General features: G+C 46.0%; 1 protein-coding gene across 19 annotated transcripts in view; it reads left to right on the top strand.

The window, feature by feature from the left end:
• Positions 1-14969, top strand: part of FARP2 (FERM, ARH/RhoGEF and pleckstrin domain protein 2) — a 112673-nt gene that overhangs the window by 62101 nt on the left and 35603 nt on the right. For 15 of the 19 annotated variants that reach the window (XM_082689641.1, XM_082689642.1, XM_082689643.1 and 12 more), the window contains exons 8-12: positions 1943-2090; positions 9483-9578; positions 11740-11903; positions 12419-12487; positions 13025-13082. In XM_082689641.1, coding sequence (XP_082545767.1) covers positions 1943-2090; positions 9483-9578; positions 11740-11903; positions 12419-12487; positions 13025-13082 — 535 coding nt within the window. The remainder of the gene's footprint in view (positions 1-1942; positions 2091-9482; positions 9579-11739; positions 11904-12418; positions 12488-13024; positions 13083-14969) is intronic. The other 4 variants (XM_082689639.1, XM_082689640.1, XM_082689651.1 and 1 more) reach the window with 1 other exon arrangement.

Raw genomic sequence — 14969 nt, 5'->3', positions numbered from 1 at the left:
ACCAAATTTTGTGCCACTTGATAAAAAGGATCACCTTCTCTTCTCTCTTTTTTTTTTTTTTAAGATTTTATTTATTTATTTGACAGAGAGAGATCATAAGTAGGTAGAGAGGAAGACAGAGAGAGAGAAAGGGAAGCAGGCTCCCTGCTGAGCAGAGAGCCCGATGCGGGACTCATCCGAGGACCCTGAGATCATGACCTGAGCCTAAGGCAGTGGCTTAACCCACTGAGCCACCCAGGCGCCCTTCTCTTCTGTTTCTAATACTGTGTACTCCTCACTTCCTTCTGAGACCTTGCCAGAATAGCCTTTCCCGTCCTCATATCTACCCAGTTCTGTTCACAAAGGCTTAGAGCTTCTCTGAGAAGAAAGGCTTTCTCTGCTCTCTTTTTCTACTGAGTCCTCACCAGACTTTCCCTTAGCCTCCCTGATTCTAGCTTCACCTCAGAACTCCCCTAGCCTCTGCAGCACCCCACTCCAAAGCTGTGGCAGTGGTCACTAGAAGCATTAGGGATGAACAAATCTTGGGGTGCCTGGCTGGCTCAGTCAGTAAAGCATATAGCTCTTAATCTCAGGGTCGTAAATTCAAGCCCAACATAGGGCATGGAGCCTACTAAAAATTTTAAAAAATTAGAAAGTAGTAAGCAGATCTTCCCCATCAGGACACCTTAGAAAACAGTTGTCACACACACAGTGTTTCTTAGTGATGATTTCTTAAATGTTAGCTGATAGGGTGTCCATAACAAACTCAATGGAAATTTTAGCCCAAGAATAGAAACTGTGGGAATAGCATAACCCAGACAGTTGTGTTGTTCCTTAAAGATCCAAAAACTCAGGGGCCTCTGGGTGGTGCATTCAGTTAAGCTTTGGACTCTTGGTACTGGCTCAGATCCTGACCTCGGTCTTGAGATCAAACACTACCATTCCCCCATCCCCCTCAGTGCTCACTCAGCAGGGAGTCTGCGTAAGATTCTCTCTCCTTGGGGCCCCTGGGTGGCTCAGTGGGTTAAGCCTCTGCCTTTGGCTCAGGTCATGATCTCAGCATCCTGGGATCGAGCCCCACATCGGGCTTTCTGCTCAGTGGGGAGCCTGCTTCCTTCTCTCTCTCTGCCTGCCTCTCTGCCTACTTGTGATCTCTCTCTCTCTCTCTCTCTCTGTCAAATAAATAAATAAAAAGATTCTCTCTCCTTCTGCTTCTCCCTGCTGTGCTCTTTCTCTCTCTCAAATAAAAAAAAAAAAAAAACTTTAAAAAAATCCCAAAGCTTAGACATTTGGAAGTAAGAGGAAGGGTTGTTGATAGAGAGCCCCACATGTAGGGCATAGACCTTGAGTGGGGTCCTCTGAGTAGGACCCTCTCCCCTTGGCCCAGCTGTGCTTTGTCTGAACAGCCCCCTTCTGGAGCTGGTCCATGTGACACAGGTCATGGGCTCTTCCCTGGAAGCATGAATGGACTGGGAATTTGAGAAACATTTCTATTCAATGTCATAATTTTATTCTTATAAAAGTATATTCTAATGGTTAGAATTGTACATTATGAAAATGTTTTGGAAAAGTATTGAAATGGGTTGAATGAGATACTGATGTTATCTTTGGTGTTTCCTACATTTAGTAGTTGTCTCTGTGTATAATGTTTGCATGAGATTGTGTCAGTATTTAGGGCAAAGTATAATGCTGAGCATCTAGTGGATACAAAAAGCATGCTGCCCGGCAGGAAATGGAGTACAGGCTAAAAGGAGACAGACAATTTCTTTGGTCTGTGTGTGTGGTATGCTGCATTTCCGTGGGTCAGTAAACTTAAAGGGACCAGTCTGCTCTGAAACAAAGCCTCCAGCCTTGGTTTGTTTTATTGTGTTTTGTCTTCCTAATCAATTCTGTTACATGTTTTGGCTTTTTGAGAAATGAAGTTGCTTCAGTGCTGTGACCATGCCATCCTTTATTACTCTAGGGGCCAGACGCCTGCTGAGTCGGATTTCCAGGTGCTCGAAATTGCCCGGAAGTTGGAAATGTATGGCATCAGATTTCACACGGCTTCTGACAGGGAGGGGGCCAGAATTAACCTGGCTGTTTCCCACATGGGTGTCCTCGTGTTCCAGGTAGGGGGGGGGGGGCACTGACTCAATGGGGCTTGAACACATGCTGGTAAAATTTTGTTCTGATGTGTACGATCTTGGACGTGGAGGAGGAGTCTTGCATATCATCTGATCCCACCTCTCACCCGTGGAGTGGATGTTTCCTTGTTTCTCTCTCCTCACTGTCAGAGAGTCCTCTGGCCCCTGGGGCACCCTGTCACATGCCACCTCTGATGTTGACCTGAAGGTCATCCCCATAGAATCTTTTATGGAAACACTGGCTCCTCTGTACAGAGCCATCTCCAGGCCTCAGGCGTGGACCTGCACAGGTCTGGATGTGCTGCACTGGGAGGTGTTTGCGGTCGTCATTTCAGGACATAAAGCTATAACAGAGCGGAAACTGTCAGAAGCTGTGGTGCATGATAACCATCAGTATAATCGTCGGGAACCTTTGTGTTGGCTGTGTATGCAGAGGCAAACGGTTCCATAAAGAGCCACTGAGCTCTGCCCGCAGTGAAGCACGTGTATGCTGGGGTTGGTGATGGGGAAGCGTCTGCAAGCGACTGCTAGAGCACAGGCCCTCCTCCATGGCCTGGAGATGCTGGAAGGGCTGCCCATGTCCTCTGCCCCAGGCCCCGTGGCCCACTTGCTGCTGCGATCTGCCCTCTAGGGAGCCCTCTGGTCCAGCCTTTGCAAAGCTGTGGGCCTCCAGTTGCACGTGGACATCCTGCCGAGGCCTGCTCAGCCCTGACCGCCATGGGGGTACATCCTGGGCATCCAGGGCCTGTGTTAGCCGTGCATTCCTCTGTGGGCACTTTTTAACCTATTGTCATCTAGGACGGCTCAGCTGATCCAGGCCCCCATAGTCAAGCCACACTTGTTCTCTTTTACTTTTCCTTTCATTTTTAGCCTAGCCATCAAGTTTTCAATTTCCTATTAGGGAAAAAAAAAAACTTATTTTGTCAACAGAATGTTAATTGTGTTCTATCGTATACTGAGTCATTGGTGAAGACAGTACCAGGCTCACTGTGTGAGGTGATGGACCCAGGGCCTCCCACAGCTGCTGGCTCACATGTCAATTTCTGTATCATGCAGACATGAAAGTCACACATCCATCCCAATCGAGTTCAGGTGATTTTTCCAGAAAAGAATAATTTGTAACTGGAAGAAGTTAAAAGCAGGGATCAGAGACTTCATATTAAACACATTAGGTGGTATTCATTATTATTCCCTCAAATCCCCACCAGAATGAAATTGAAGGAGTTGTATTTTTTGTTTTTTGTTTTGTTTTAAATTTAAACTAGTAAGAACAAAGAATGGAAAAGGAAATCAAATGCCAGCAATGTTTTAGAAGTTGGGAAATGGGCAGATGAGTGGGAGCAGTGCAGAGTAGTGAGAAGGGAGTGGAAGATCAGAATCCTGTGTCCGCAGGAGTTTAGGGGGCACCTTGGTGGGCCCCGGGCAGGCTGGGGCTGGTAACAGCCTGGTTGCATCTGTAGGAGGAGCAGGTACAGCCGCAGCCCCTCCCTGTACTGGGAGAGGGCAAAGGCCTCCCTCTCCGGGGTCTGGCTCAGAAGGCAGAGGACAATATGAGGTGAGCCTCCAAGTGGATGTTTAAGAGAAAGCCTGTACTCCGTGTTGCCACAGGCCTCCCCATCTCTGCTCCCCTGGAATGGTGGACAGGCTGACCTCTCAGAGACAGGAGACTGATGTCCAGAAAGTCCACATGGCCTTCTGGGAACCCTGCAGGTGTTGACACAGGGGCATCCCATGGTAACAGGCCTGGCTCCCTACCCCCGCCTCCCCCCAACAAAGAGCCTCCAGCCAGCATTTCAGAGCCTTCTGTTTTTAAAGACTTTCATTCGGGAATAACTTCCAAACTTACAGAAAATCTGTAAGAATTAGAACAACACAGCGAACCCTCATGTGCCCTGACCCTGGATTTCACCCACAACGGCATTTTACACATTCGCTTTGTGGTTTGCGTTCCCCTGCCCCCACCCCGGCATGCTTCTTCACCCCCACTTCGTGTACTAGCACAGCCATGCGTGAACACGCACATACAAATAACTCTTCAGAAGTATTTGAGAATGGGCTGCAGACTCCTGAACCCTTGACCACTGAAGGCATATGTTTGTAATCCTGGAACACTGCCTGACCATTGTCACTGAGGCAGCTGACGTGCTGGTCGTTCTCCAGTCTTGTCAGCCAGCCAGTTGATGTCCTCACGGCGCTTATCCCTACAGGACAGGGCCCAGGCTAGGACCAGATGTGGCATTTAGCTGTTGCATCTGCTGTGTCCTTGAAGCTAGAGCATTTCTTTTCTTCATCTTTCAGGACATTGACAGTGTTGAGCACAGTCCTTTTTATTTTTAATAGGACATTCTCCATTTTTGGTTTGTCATTTGTTTTCCTGGGATGAGGTTCAGGGGACATACTCCCACTACCCAGGTGGTCACGTTCTTGACAGAAAGTCTCAACTGAGACACTGTCCCGCCTTACTGGTGGTGTGAATCTTGATCTCTGCTTTCTAGTTCTTAATTACTAGTCTTGATTACTCGTTATTAACTTTAGTTATTAGTTACTAGTTATTGTAGTTACTAGTTTTTCTCTTTAAACCAGTAAGCAGTCCATGGAGAGATACCCTTAAGACCATGCAGTTACTCTGTCCCTCACCAGATGGACCCTAGATTTCGCTGGTGACCAAATGGTTACAGACTTACAGTCCTGGGGTCTCACTTTTAAACTCAGGCAGATAACCAAGGATCACCAGAAATTTAAGGAAATCCTCTCTCTTGAAGAACAGATACCAGATTAGTGTTGAGAAGAAACAGAGCTTGTGCCAGGAACGGGATGAGAACCCCTGTAGAATCCTCAGCAAGCATGCCATCTTCTATCTGTCTCATGGGCAAGATGCAGAAAAGTCGCTTTACACTGTGTCGTGCTCATGAGGTGTAGGACTCAGATATGAAAGATCTTTGTCTTGTAATTTTATATTTTTATATTTTAGCCTTATTTGTAATAGTAAAATATTGATAACTGATCATCAGGAGTCTGGTTTATCTATATTATGGACTATCAGGCAACTGCACAAAGAACGTGGAGGCTTTCTGTGTCGTGATACATGGGACATTGAGATGCACTGTTGTGTGGAGCAAAGATGAAAGTGTGTATGGTTTGCTACTGCTTGTGAGGAGGAGTGGGAGAATGACACACCCTCTACACCATACAAAGTAAACAGGTGGCATTAATAGCCGCTGGGAAGGGAAGGCAGCTGCAGGCTTTGGGAGCCGGTGATAAGGGGCTTCTCCCTGCAGACTCATCCTGCTGAGGTTTTGAACCTTGCTGATGTATTACTGTCTTATGTTTCCTGGGAAGCCTTACAGGAGAGAAAACTGCCCTGAAACACGAGCAGTCTGTAGTCACAGGGACACACGGAGAGCAGGAGTGCATGCAGATCTAGAAATGCGGTAGCAGAAAGGACTGTGCTGCAGAGTGTGAGGCTTTCTGGAACACGAAGTTGAGAAAATCTCCACAGAGCATATAGAGGATTCATGATGCAGGAGGCAAGTGACAATTCAGAGAATAGCACAAAAGGCCCAGCATTCCAGCACCGAGGAGACCTAGAGGCCACAGCTCAGAGCAGCAGAGAAAACTGTTACAGAAATCATGTGAGAAACGTGTCCAGAGCATAAGGCACCAGTGTCCATATTGGAAGTGCCTACATGTTCCTGCTATGGCCGACAAGTGAAGATCCCCCACAGGGCACACCAGCATGAAGTGTCAGAATGCAGGGGAGACCGGAGAGCTCCCAGAAGGAGAAGGAGGAACCGTGGGGGCAGCACTGGAGGCTACACAACAATAGGGCAGGCAGTGGTACGGAATGTGAAAGAAAATCATTTCCCACCCAGGATCCGCTGCCCCATCCAATGTGACTTCTGTGCAGAGGAAATAAAAACATTTTCCAGATACACCATTTTTCTAAGGTTTGACTGCTGAGCACTTTTTAAAGCACGTGACAGAGGAGAGAACAGACCGGGAATGGCAGCGGATGGGCTGCACGTCGGAGGCTGCCCAGGGAGCACCCATTAGCATGCGTGCAGCATGGAGAGAATTGTTTCCTGGATCAGACTGCACTGAAGAGTTTTAAACTCTGCAAGGATGGGGCCCCTGGGTGGCACCGTCAGTTGAGCATCCGACTCTTGATTTCAGCTCAGGTCCTGATCTCAAGAGTTGTGAGCTCGTGCACCACGTCAGGCTCTGCTCAGTGCAGAGCTTGTTTGGGCCTCTCGCTCTCCATCTCCCTCTGCCCCTCCCATTTGTGCTCTCTCTCACTCTAAAAAATAATCTTAAAAAAAAAAAGATTCTGCAGGGAGAGTTTGAGCTGAATTAGAAAATTGAGTAAATGAGAAGAGGCACTTAGTATCTGAGGGAGAATTTAAAGTAAAGGAGCAAAATAGAGTTATGATTCACCATGGCTCAGCCTGTGAGAAGTACTCTCATAAACAGTAAATAAAAACCAAATTTAAAATTTGGCCACTGCAGAGTGGGTATGGAGGGCTCAGGCGGTCAGGTCTCTAGCAGGAGGGCCCTGAATGGCTGGGTCTTGTCTCAAGCCTTCCTAGATATTTATAATTGTGCCGTGGATTATTGGATAAAAATTAAAATGAAAGCAGTAGCTCTGAGTGTTTATAGGCAGCTGCTCAGTTTTAAAAGTTGAAACTTTTAAAGTTGAACACTCTAGTTGTGATCAGGTTTTGTTTCTTCTTTGGACTTCTTTCTGATAGTGGTTAAAACTCTGGAATATCACTTTTTTTTTTTTTTTACCAAAAGAGAAAGTGGAAAGGTGAGCAGGCAGGCAGCACCCGTGTGTGAGACCTCTCTCACCTGGTCTGTGGCTGTCTTGGGGGGCACATCGTCTCTGCCTTGCCTACAGCCCCTGCCCAGGCACATAAACCAAGTCTGGGGTTAAAAACGGTGGGGGGGTGATGAGGAGTAAGGGTGCAGGAGGGAGGCTTCTGTTTTATTTTGTTGATGTTCTGTATTTGAGTTATTTTTATTTTGTTTGCTTACATTTTTTGAGAACATAGTTGAAAATTTGAGCAGAAATTAGAGTAATTAGTGTTTGGGCAGTATTTAAAAATATGGGATGCTTCTGTTCTCATGGAGACCTGAACATTCCTATCGGGACTTGCAGGACACCTCTTTTTTTTTTTTTTTTTTTAAGATTTTATTTATTTATTTGACAGAGAGCTAGAGATCACAAGTAGGCAGAGAGGTAGGCAGAGAGAGGGGGAAGCAGACTCCCCGCTAAGCAGCAAGCTGGATGCGGGACTCCCATCCCAGGACCCTGAGACCAACCCACTAAGCCACCCAGGCGCCCCTTCAGGACACCTCTTAACTTAGGAATTGTTTTCATGGAGATGTAAATTACTGACGATAAAGTTTACCATTTTCCAATATACATTCATGTCTTCTTAGTGTGTTTACAGAATCGTGCAGCCATCACCTTGTGTAATCCAGAGTGATTTTAATCACCCACTCTGTGCACCTCACCGCCACTGAGCTGTGCCCTGCCTCAGGCTTTTCTCCTGGGCTCTGCGCCTAAACCAGGTCCTCACACCTGGCTTCTTCCCTTGTTTTCAGAACAGATCCATGTGGTGGCATCCCCCTTTAAGGGACATCCCTTAAGGTGGCATCCCACCTTTAAGGTTGAAGATTTGGGGGGTTTCTGAAGGAAGACTCCATTCCCGACCTTGCTGTCCCCATCTCAAGTTTGCAGAGAAGAGTAAATGATCATGATGATCAAGAATAGAGGGGTGAGGGGCGCCTGGGTGGCTCAGTGGTTGAGCCGCTGCCTTCGGCTTAGGTCGTGATCCCAGGGTCCTGGGATCGAGTCCCACGTCCGGCTCTCTGCTCAGCAGGGAAGCCTGCTCCCCCCCCCCTTCTCTCTGCCTGCCTCTCTGCCTGCTTGTGATCTCTGTCTGTCAAATGGATAAATGAATGGAATCTTTAAAAAAAAAAAAAAAAAAGAATAGAGGAAGGTATCTCAGAACATTTAATTTTTATTCTGAAACAATGCAAAGCTTACAGAAAAGTTACAGGAACAGTACAAAGAACTTATTCACCTGAGACGTCCTTCCAGATTTCACCAGTTGCCTAATCTTACTTGTTGCAAGAGATCCAATCTAAGGTCAAGCACTCTGCCCTGCCTGGAACATTCTTCCTTCTTTCCCTGATTCTGATTATTACAGGCCAGTCATTTCTGTGGAATTACTACAATATGGGCTTGTTGGATACTTGCTGATGATCAGACCCTCGTCTATCTTCTCGGCTAAATCACAGAAGTGATCGTGTTCCTGGTATGGCTGCAAGGTCACCAGTGGTGCCATCTGTCCCATTGCTGGCGGTGTCAACATTGAACACTTGGTCAGATGGCATTTGACAAGCTGGTCTACTGCAAAGTTACTTTTTGTCCTTCGTAACTAATAAGCCTTTTGTGGAGAGAGAGTTTGAAGCCATGTAGATGTCTCTAACCTCACCCACTTACCTGGTTGGATTACTCTGATGGCTGCCAAGTGGTGACTCATTTACTGCCATTTTTTGCGCTCCTGGAAGCATTTTTGTCTGCATTTACTTACTTCGTATCACTGTGGACTCATGGATTTGTATTATACTCGTATCACAATTTGAATTATAACAGTTCGGGTTATATTCTGACACTTGATAATCTGCTGCTGTCACTATCCATTTTGATCTGTGACTTGTCCCACACTGATCTTTGGACATCCTCCAAGCAGGTACTTGTGTCCGGTGGGCCTGTCCCATCCCATTGAGCATTCGTGTACTTTCTTAGACAACAGATATTCCAGGGTCAATTGGAGCTTTGCCCACTACCCCCTGAAGACCACAGAACCCTGGCCTTTCCAGTGGGGTGTCATATCTAGAACCCAAGACCCATAGCACTCGGTGTACCCGTCGCTGCTCTGAGTGTCAGGAGCTCATGCCACCAGCTCCCTCTCCAGGGCAGCAGCCCCCACAACCCTGCCCAGCATCCTCCCTCCTGCAGCAAGAATCCTGGCTCTCCTCCCATCCCGGCCCTTCCACCACCATCACTCCTCATGACCACCCTCTTTGCAGGGGTGGGCTTCGAGGAGTATTCAGTATTGGCATTGATAAAAAGTAATTTGTAAGAAAGCCTTATCAAAGAAATCAAGTGACTCTTCTAAAACAAGTAAATTCTTATATTTAGTGTTGACATTTTAATTCAGAGTCATTCCAGATACAAAATGTCGAGCACATTGCTGTGCTGTCTGGCAAGGTTGTAATTTAAACATTCTCTATTTCATGAAAAGTTGTGTATGTGTGTCTGTGTGGATTACAAATGTGTCTGAGTGTCCATCTCTTGAATTTTAGGGCACCACCAAAATTAACACTTTCAACTGGTCCAGGGTCCGAAAACTCAGCTTTAAGAGGAAAAGGTTTCTTATCAAATTGCACCCAGAAGTCCGTGTAAGTATGATTTTAAGCACTTTCTGAATTACAAGAGAATTTATTCTCTTGGAACGTTGACTTGTTAATTATTTTATGAATCATTTCTGCATCATGCACACAAGAATTTAGGGAGGGAATTTAGAATTGGGGTGTGGAAGGGCTTTGGGTAATCTGCTCAGGTGGTCTTCTAATGAGTGTGGGTCAGTGTCCCTAAGGAGCTGCTCACACCACTCATCACAGGGCTGGCTTTCAGATTCAGCAGGTCTAGGGTAAGAGAGAGAAGCTGCCAGGGGCTGCTGAGAACAGTCGGTTGGCTGCAGCGTCTTTGTTCTCCAGGTCAGGAGGCTGAGACATGAGGTATTTAACTGTGATCTGCAGTCTTACAGCAGATTAGCCTTAGCGCTTCTATCCAGAGTAAGGGACGTTCCCAGTATCGTCATGGATCCAGAAATTGACCTTTTTGCTAGCTCTAATGGGGAAGCCTTGATTTTCAGAAAATAAATACTCCTTCCTTTTCTAGACTTTCAGTTATAAAATAGTAATTACATGTGAATTTATTGAAACGGATAAAGTACTTGTCTAATACAGTCTAATAGGAAAAATCCGATACTTGCAATTCGACAGTGTCCGTGGTGGTATAGTCCCAGTGCACAGAAGAGGATAGGGACTGAGAGTGGACTGGCGGTGCCACTGCAGGAGGCTGACAAGGCTATCTCTGCACAGATATGCTGGGAGTGCTGGGCCAAGGGGCCATCCCTCAGCTTCTGAAGGGCACTCAGTCCGCAGGCTTTGGTCAAACAGCAGGTGCACATGTCACACACATATTTCCTTCCTGGAGAAGCATGAAAGAGCGGCTGGTTTTTTATTCAAGTATCTGTTGTAGGAATGAAAAGGAAATCTAAGGAATACTAAAAACATGCACAAAATGCAGGTAAAGGGCTGCTTTTTTCTGTGAGTGCAAGAACTATTTCCAGGGCAGTTCTTTTTTTTTTTTTTTTTTTTAAAGATTTTATTTATTTATTTGACAGAGATCATAAGTAGGCAGAGAGGCAGGAAGAGGGGTGGGTGGGGAAGCAGGCTCCTGGCTGAGCAGAGAGCACAATGCGGGGCTCAATCCCAGGCCCCTCAGATCATGACCTGGGCTGAAGGCAGAGGCTTAACCCACTGGGTGCCACCCAGGCGCCCCTCCAGGGAACAAGGGGGGTCGCTGCTCCCACTTACTGAGGCTCAGAGCCAGGACGACACCTACCCTGGGCAGAGTGGCACCTTGGATCCCCCAGTACTTAGGTTTCAGAGACTGAATCTAGGAGTCCAGGTAGGATGGTCTTACTGGAAGGTTATTCAGTAATATGCCTCAAGGCTCAAAAATGTGCATTGTTGGGGCACCTGGCTGCCTCTGTTGGGGTGTGCGACTCTTAATCCTAGGGTCATGAGTTCCAGCCCCATGTTGGGTGTAGAGATTACTTAAAATAAATAAATAGATTTTTTTAATGTGCATTATTTTAAGCTCAGTATAACGTTTCTAAGAATTTATCCTAAGAAATAACTATGAAAGATAACACAGGAGTTACTTCAAGATGATGTGTGGGGTGCCTGGGTGGCTCAGCTGTTAAGTGTCTGCCTTTAGCTCCGGTCACGATCCCAGGGTTCTGGGATTGAGTGCCGCATCAGTCTCTTTGCTCCGTGGGAAGCCTACTTCTCCCTCTCTGGCTCCCCCTGCTTGTGTTCCTTCTCTCTCTCTCTCTTTCTCTCTCTCCCTGTCAAAAAAATAAAATCTTTAAGAAAAAAAAAAGATGTGTGTGAGCCTTTGAAACCATGTGTCCTGGACACCTGGAACACCCTGGAGCCACACATGGAAGAGCAACTGAGCAATGGCCCATGGATAGTTGCCTGACAGAGGAGGTGCCCTGGTTTGTTGTGGGAGATGCATCATGAGAGGCATGTGGAAGTGTTAGCAGTTGTGTCATTGTAGGTGACTGTTCTGAACATTTCTGCAGTTGAACAAGCTGATGCTGCTTTTTTTTCTCTTAAATGTAAATGGCACCAGGAGTCTTTATAGATAATTTTTAGAAAACAATGTTTTCCTAATTTTTAACATTGGAATAAATAGCCTGTTATCTGAATGCTTCCTAAATGTTCTTGAATTAGTTAGTTTTGAGACTTCATGTTTTGTTTCTAGGGACCTTACCAGGACACACTGGAGTTCTTGCTGGGCAGTAGAGATGAATGCAAGAATTTCTGGAAGATCTGTGTGGAGTATCACACCTTCTTTAGACTCCTGGATCAACCTAAGGCCAAAGCTAAAGCCGTCTTCTTCAGCCGGGGCTCGTCCTTCAGATACAGGTGGGGCAGCAGCATGTACCCAGCCCCGGGAGGCCCCAGTGGCTGTGCAGGACTGAGACTGTCAAGAAACAAGGGTTGGGAAGTGTGTCAGAGAATTATGTGCAGCTAGTAACGGTGGCAGAAGCATATCAAGTAAAACAATGGAAAAAATAGCTTCAATAGAAACTAGAAAATCACTCACTTCCTGCAAAGCATAGCTTAATTTTTTTTTTTATTTTTTAAAGATTTTATTTATTTATTTGACAGAGAGAGGTCACAAGTAGGCAGAGGAAGGAAGAGAGAGAGGACGAAGCAGGCTCCCCACTGAGCAGAGAGCCCGATGTGGGACTCAATCCCAGGACTCTGAGACCATGACCTGAGCCGAATGCAGAGGCTTAACCCACTGAGCCACCCAGGCGCTCCCAAAGCATAGCTTTAAAATGCACATGTGAACTTGGAGGGTCAGCAAGCGTGCCCTTGCCTCTGTGAAGACTAATGCTGTGAAATGCTGTTGGTTCTTTTCCGTTTGTTCACAGTGGAAGAACACAGAAACAGCTGGTGGATTATGTCAGAGACAGTGGGGTGAAGAGAGTTCCATACGAAAGGTAAGCACCGTGGTCTTTATGCTGTGCAGTACGTGCTTTTAAAATCACTATTTCACATATTTAACCTTTATTTGAACAGACATCCTCTTACATATGTAAATACATATTTTGAGACTTGAGTCAAATTATCTTGTAAAGATAGCAGGTGGGCGCTGGCTTCAGCAGCATGCGTGATAAAGATAGCAGGTGAACACCTTGATACCTGTCGTGTGTGCAGCCTCAGGTTCTGCTGTTGAGGCTCTAATCTGCATAGTTCAGCTCAGATCAAAGGTTTTCATGCAGCATGGTAACTTTTGGGTCTAAAAATTGATCTTGGTTTTTTTGCATGTGGAATTTTTCTTCAGTGTGGGGGATAATTTTACCTCCTCTGCAACACCTGTGTTTTATTTGAGTTCTTATTTTCTGTCCTCTGCCTGTTTCCAGCTAGATGCCTATGGCATGTTATCAGGCCTTAGCCCCCTTCTTCCCCAGGGCGCGGCTGCCCTCAGTCCCAGGAGAGGCGGATGTGGTGGCTCACACCTTGTTCTCTGTTTGCAGAAGACACAGCAAGACTCGGATGTCTATTCGTGCTCTGACTGCAGACTTGCCAAGGCAGGTTAGTCTTCCTGGTTGAAGCACACGTGACACTAGTCACCTGCACACCTTTGGGGAGTCCTCTGGCAGTGCTGTAACTGGAGTCTCAGAGTCAGTCCCGGTGCTTAACTGTAGATTCCCATCCTGGGGCTGCTGGCAGAGGTGTGGTCCTAAGTAAGGAGAAAACTTTGTGCATTGAGACATGCATGATGGGGATTTTTGTGACTTAGAAACCCGGAACACTCACAGCTGTGCTGGTCAACTCACCAGCAGAGTCCTGGGTGTGCCCGTTTGCTGAGGAATGCTCTGGAACCACTTATGGTCTCATTTTAGGAGAACAGTATGGTGCTAAGGACACACGAGAATGGGTTAGCAAGTAAAACTAGCAAGATACAAAACAGCCTGTGTAATAAGGTCCTCATTTTGAGCTGAAGTGACAGATGCCCAGAGAAGATAGGCTAGAGCCATCAACCTCAGGGTCACATGTCCTCTCTGAGTGACAGGCCTCCAGGTGATTTTATTTTCTCTTCGTACTTTCAGTTTTCTGCAGTGGGCTCACACTGCTCTTTGTTTTCAGGAAAACAAGTGAGTGAATATTACCTTTATAAAAGTTTGAAACAATGTAAAGTGCCAGCTTACAGAACTAGTTTACTTAATTAAACTGTATTCATGAAGTGAGATTTTTTGCTAACATGTTAAGGGTAAAAAGCAGGATACAAATTTATATCTGTGCTTGGCATGATTACAATTCTTTTTTTAAAGATTTTGTTTATTTATTTGACAGAGATTACAAGTAGGCAGAGAGGCAGGCGGGGTTGGGGGGACAGAAGCAGGCTTCCTGCTGAGCAGAGAACCCGATGTGGGATTCCATCCCAGGACCCTGGGATGATGACCTGAGCCGAAGGCAGCAGCTTAACTGACTGAGCCACCCTGGTGCCCCATGATTACAACTCTTAAAGCAAGGGCACATACACAGTTTCACGCAAATACTTCAGAGAAAAGCACTCAGCCCCATTGTCCAGAATGTGGCAGCAGTGGACAGAGCCGGCATGGCAGGACATGGGTGGTCCTGTGCTCCCCACCTGCCCCGCTAGACGCTTCCTGTTTTCAGGTTTGCATGTCCACTTCCATGTGTAAGCACACTTGCACAGAGAATCTCCCTCTCGCTGTGTGATACCCTTACTGCCCCCTCAGATGGCTCTGTAGTTTCGTATTGATTTTTTATTTCTACACGTTTTTGTTTTAGTTTTTGTTGACAGTTGGTCGTTCATATTGTTATAGTATTTCCAGAAGCTACACTTGTACCTTATGTATCAAAGCTCATGTGTCCCAAACTTTTTACATTGGATCTTTTAAATAAGAACATTCTTTAGCTCTTCTAGGTATATTTCCTATTCACAAATTCTTTGCTTAATCAATTCAAATTAAAAGAATTTATTTTTGTTTTTTTTTTCAACAAAGTTCAACTTTTTTAATAGTCTAAAAGAGTATGCATGGGGACACTTGGCTGACTGAATCGGGAGAGCCATGCACCTCTTGACCTGGGGATTGAGTTCAAGCCCCTTGTTGGGCGAGGAGCCTATTTACAAAATAAAATAGTATGAATATATAGTATGAATATTGAAAAATTGCTTTTAAACTTTCAGTTCTGATACTGTCTTAAAAACCACAAGAGAATGTCGATAGGGTTAAATGATGGGCATCTGAGCAAGGAACCTGTGGCCTGAGAGCTTCTGTTTCATTTCTGGTCGGTCACCACTGCAGCTTCAGCCTCCTCATTCGCTTGTGCCACACCCTGCTCCTCACACACAAGTTACTCAGGACTCTGGGGTGAGATTTTGATCTAAACACCCTCTAGATGATGCCACATGTGTGCGTATCATTTGGAGCTTCCTGGAGGCATGGCAGT

The sequence above is a fragment of the Mustela nivalis genome (genome assembly GCF_964662115.1).
Source record: "Mustela nivalis genome assembly, chromosome: 11".
Lineage (NCBI taxonomy): Eukaryota > Metazoa > Chordata > Mammalia > Carnivora > Mustelidae > Mustela > Mustela nivalis.
The sequence above is the reverse complement of the archived record's forward strand: the minus strand, read 5'-3'. Positions and strand labels throughout refer to the sequence as shown.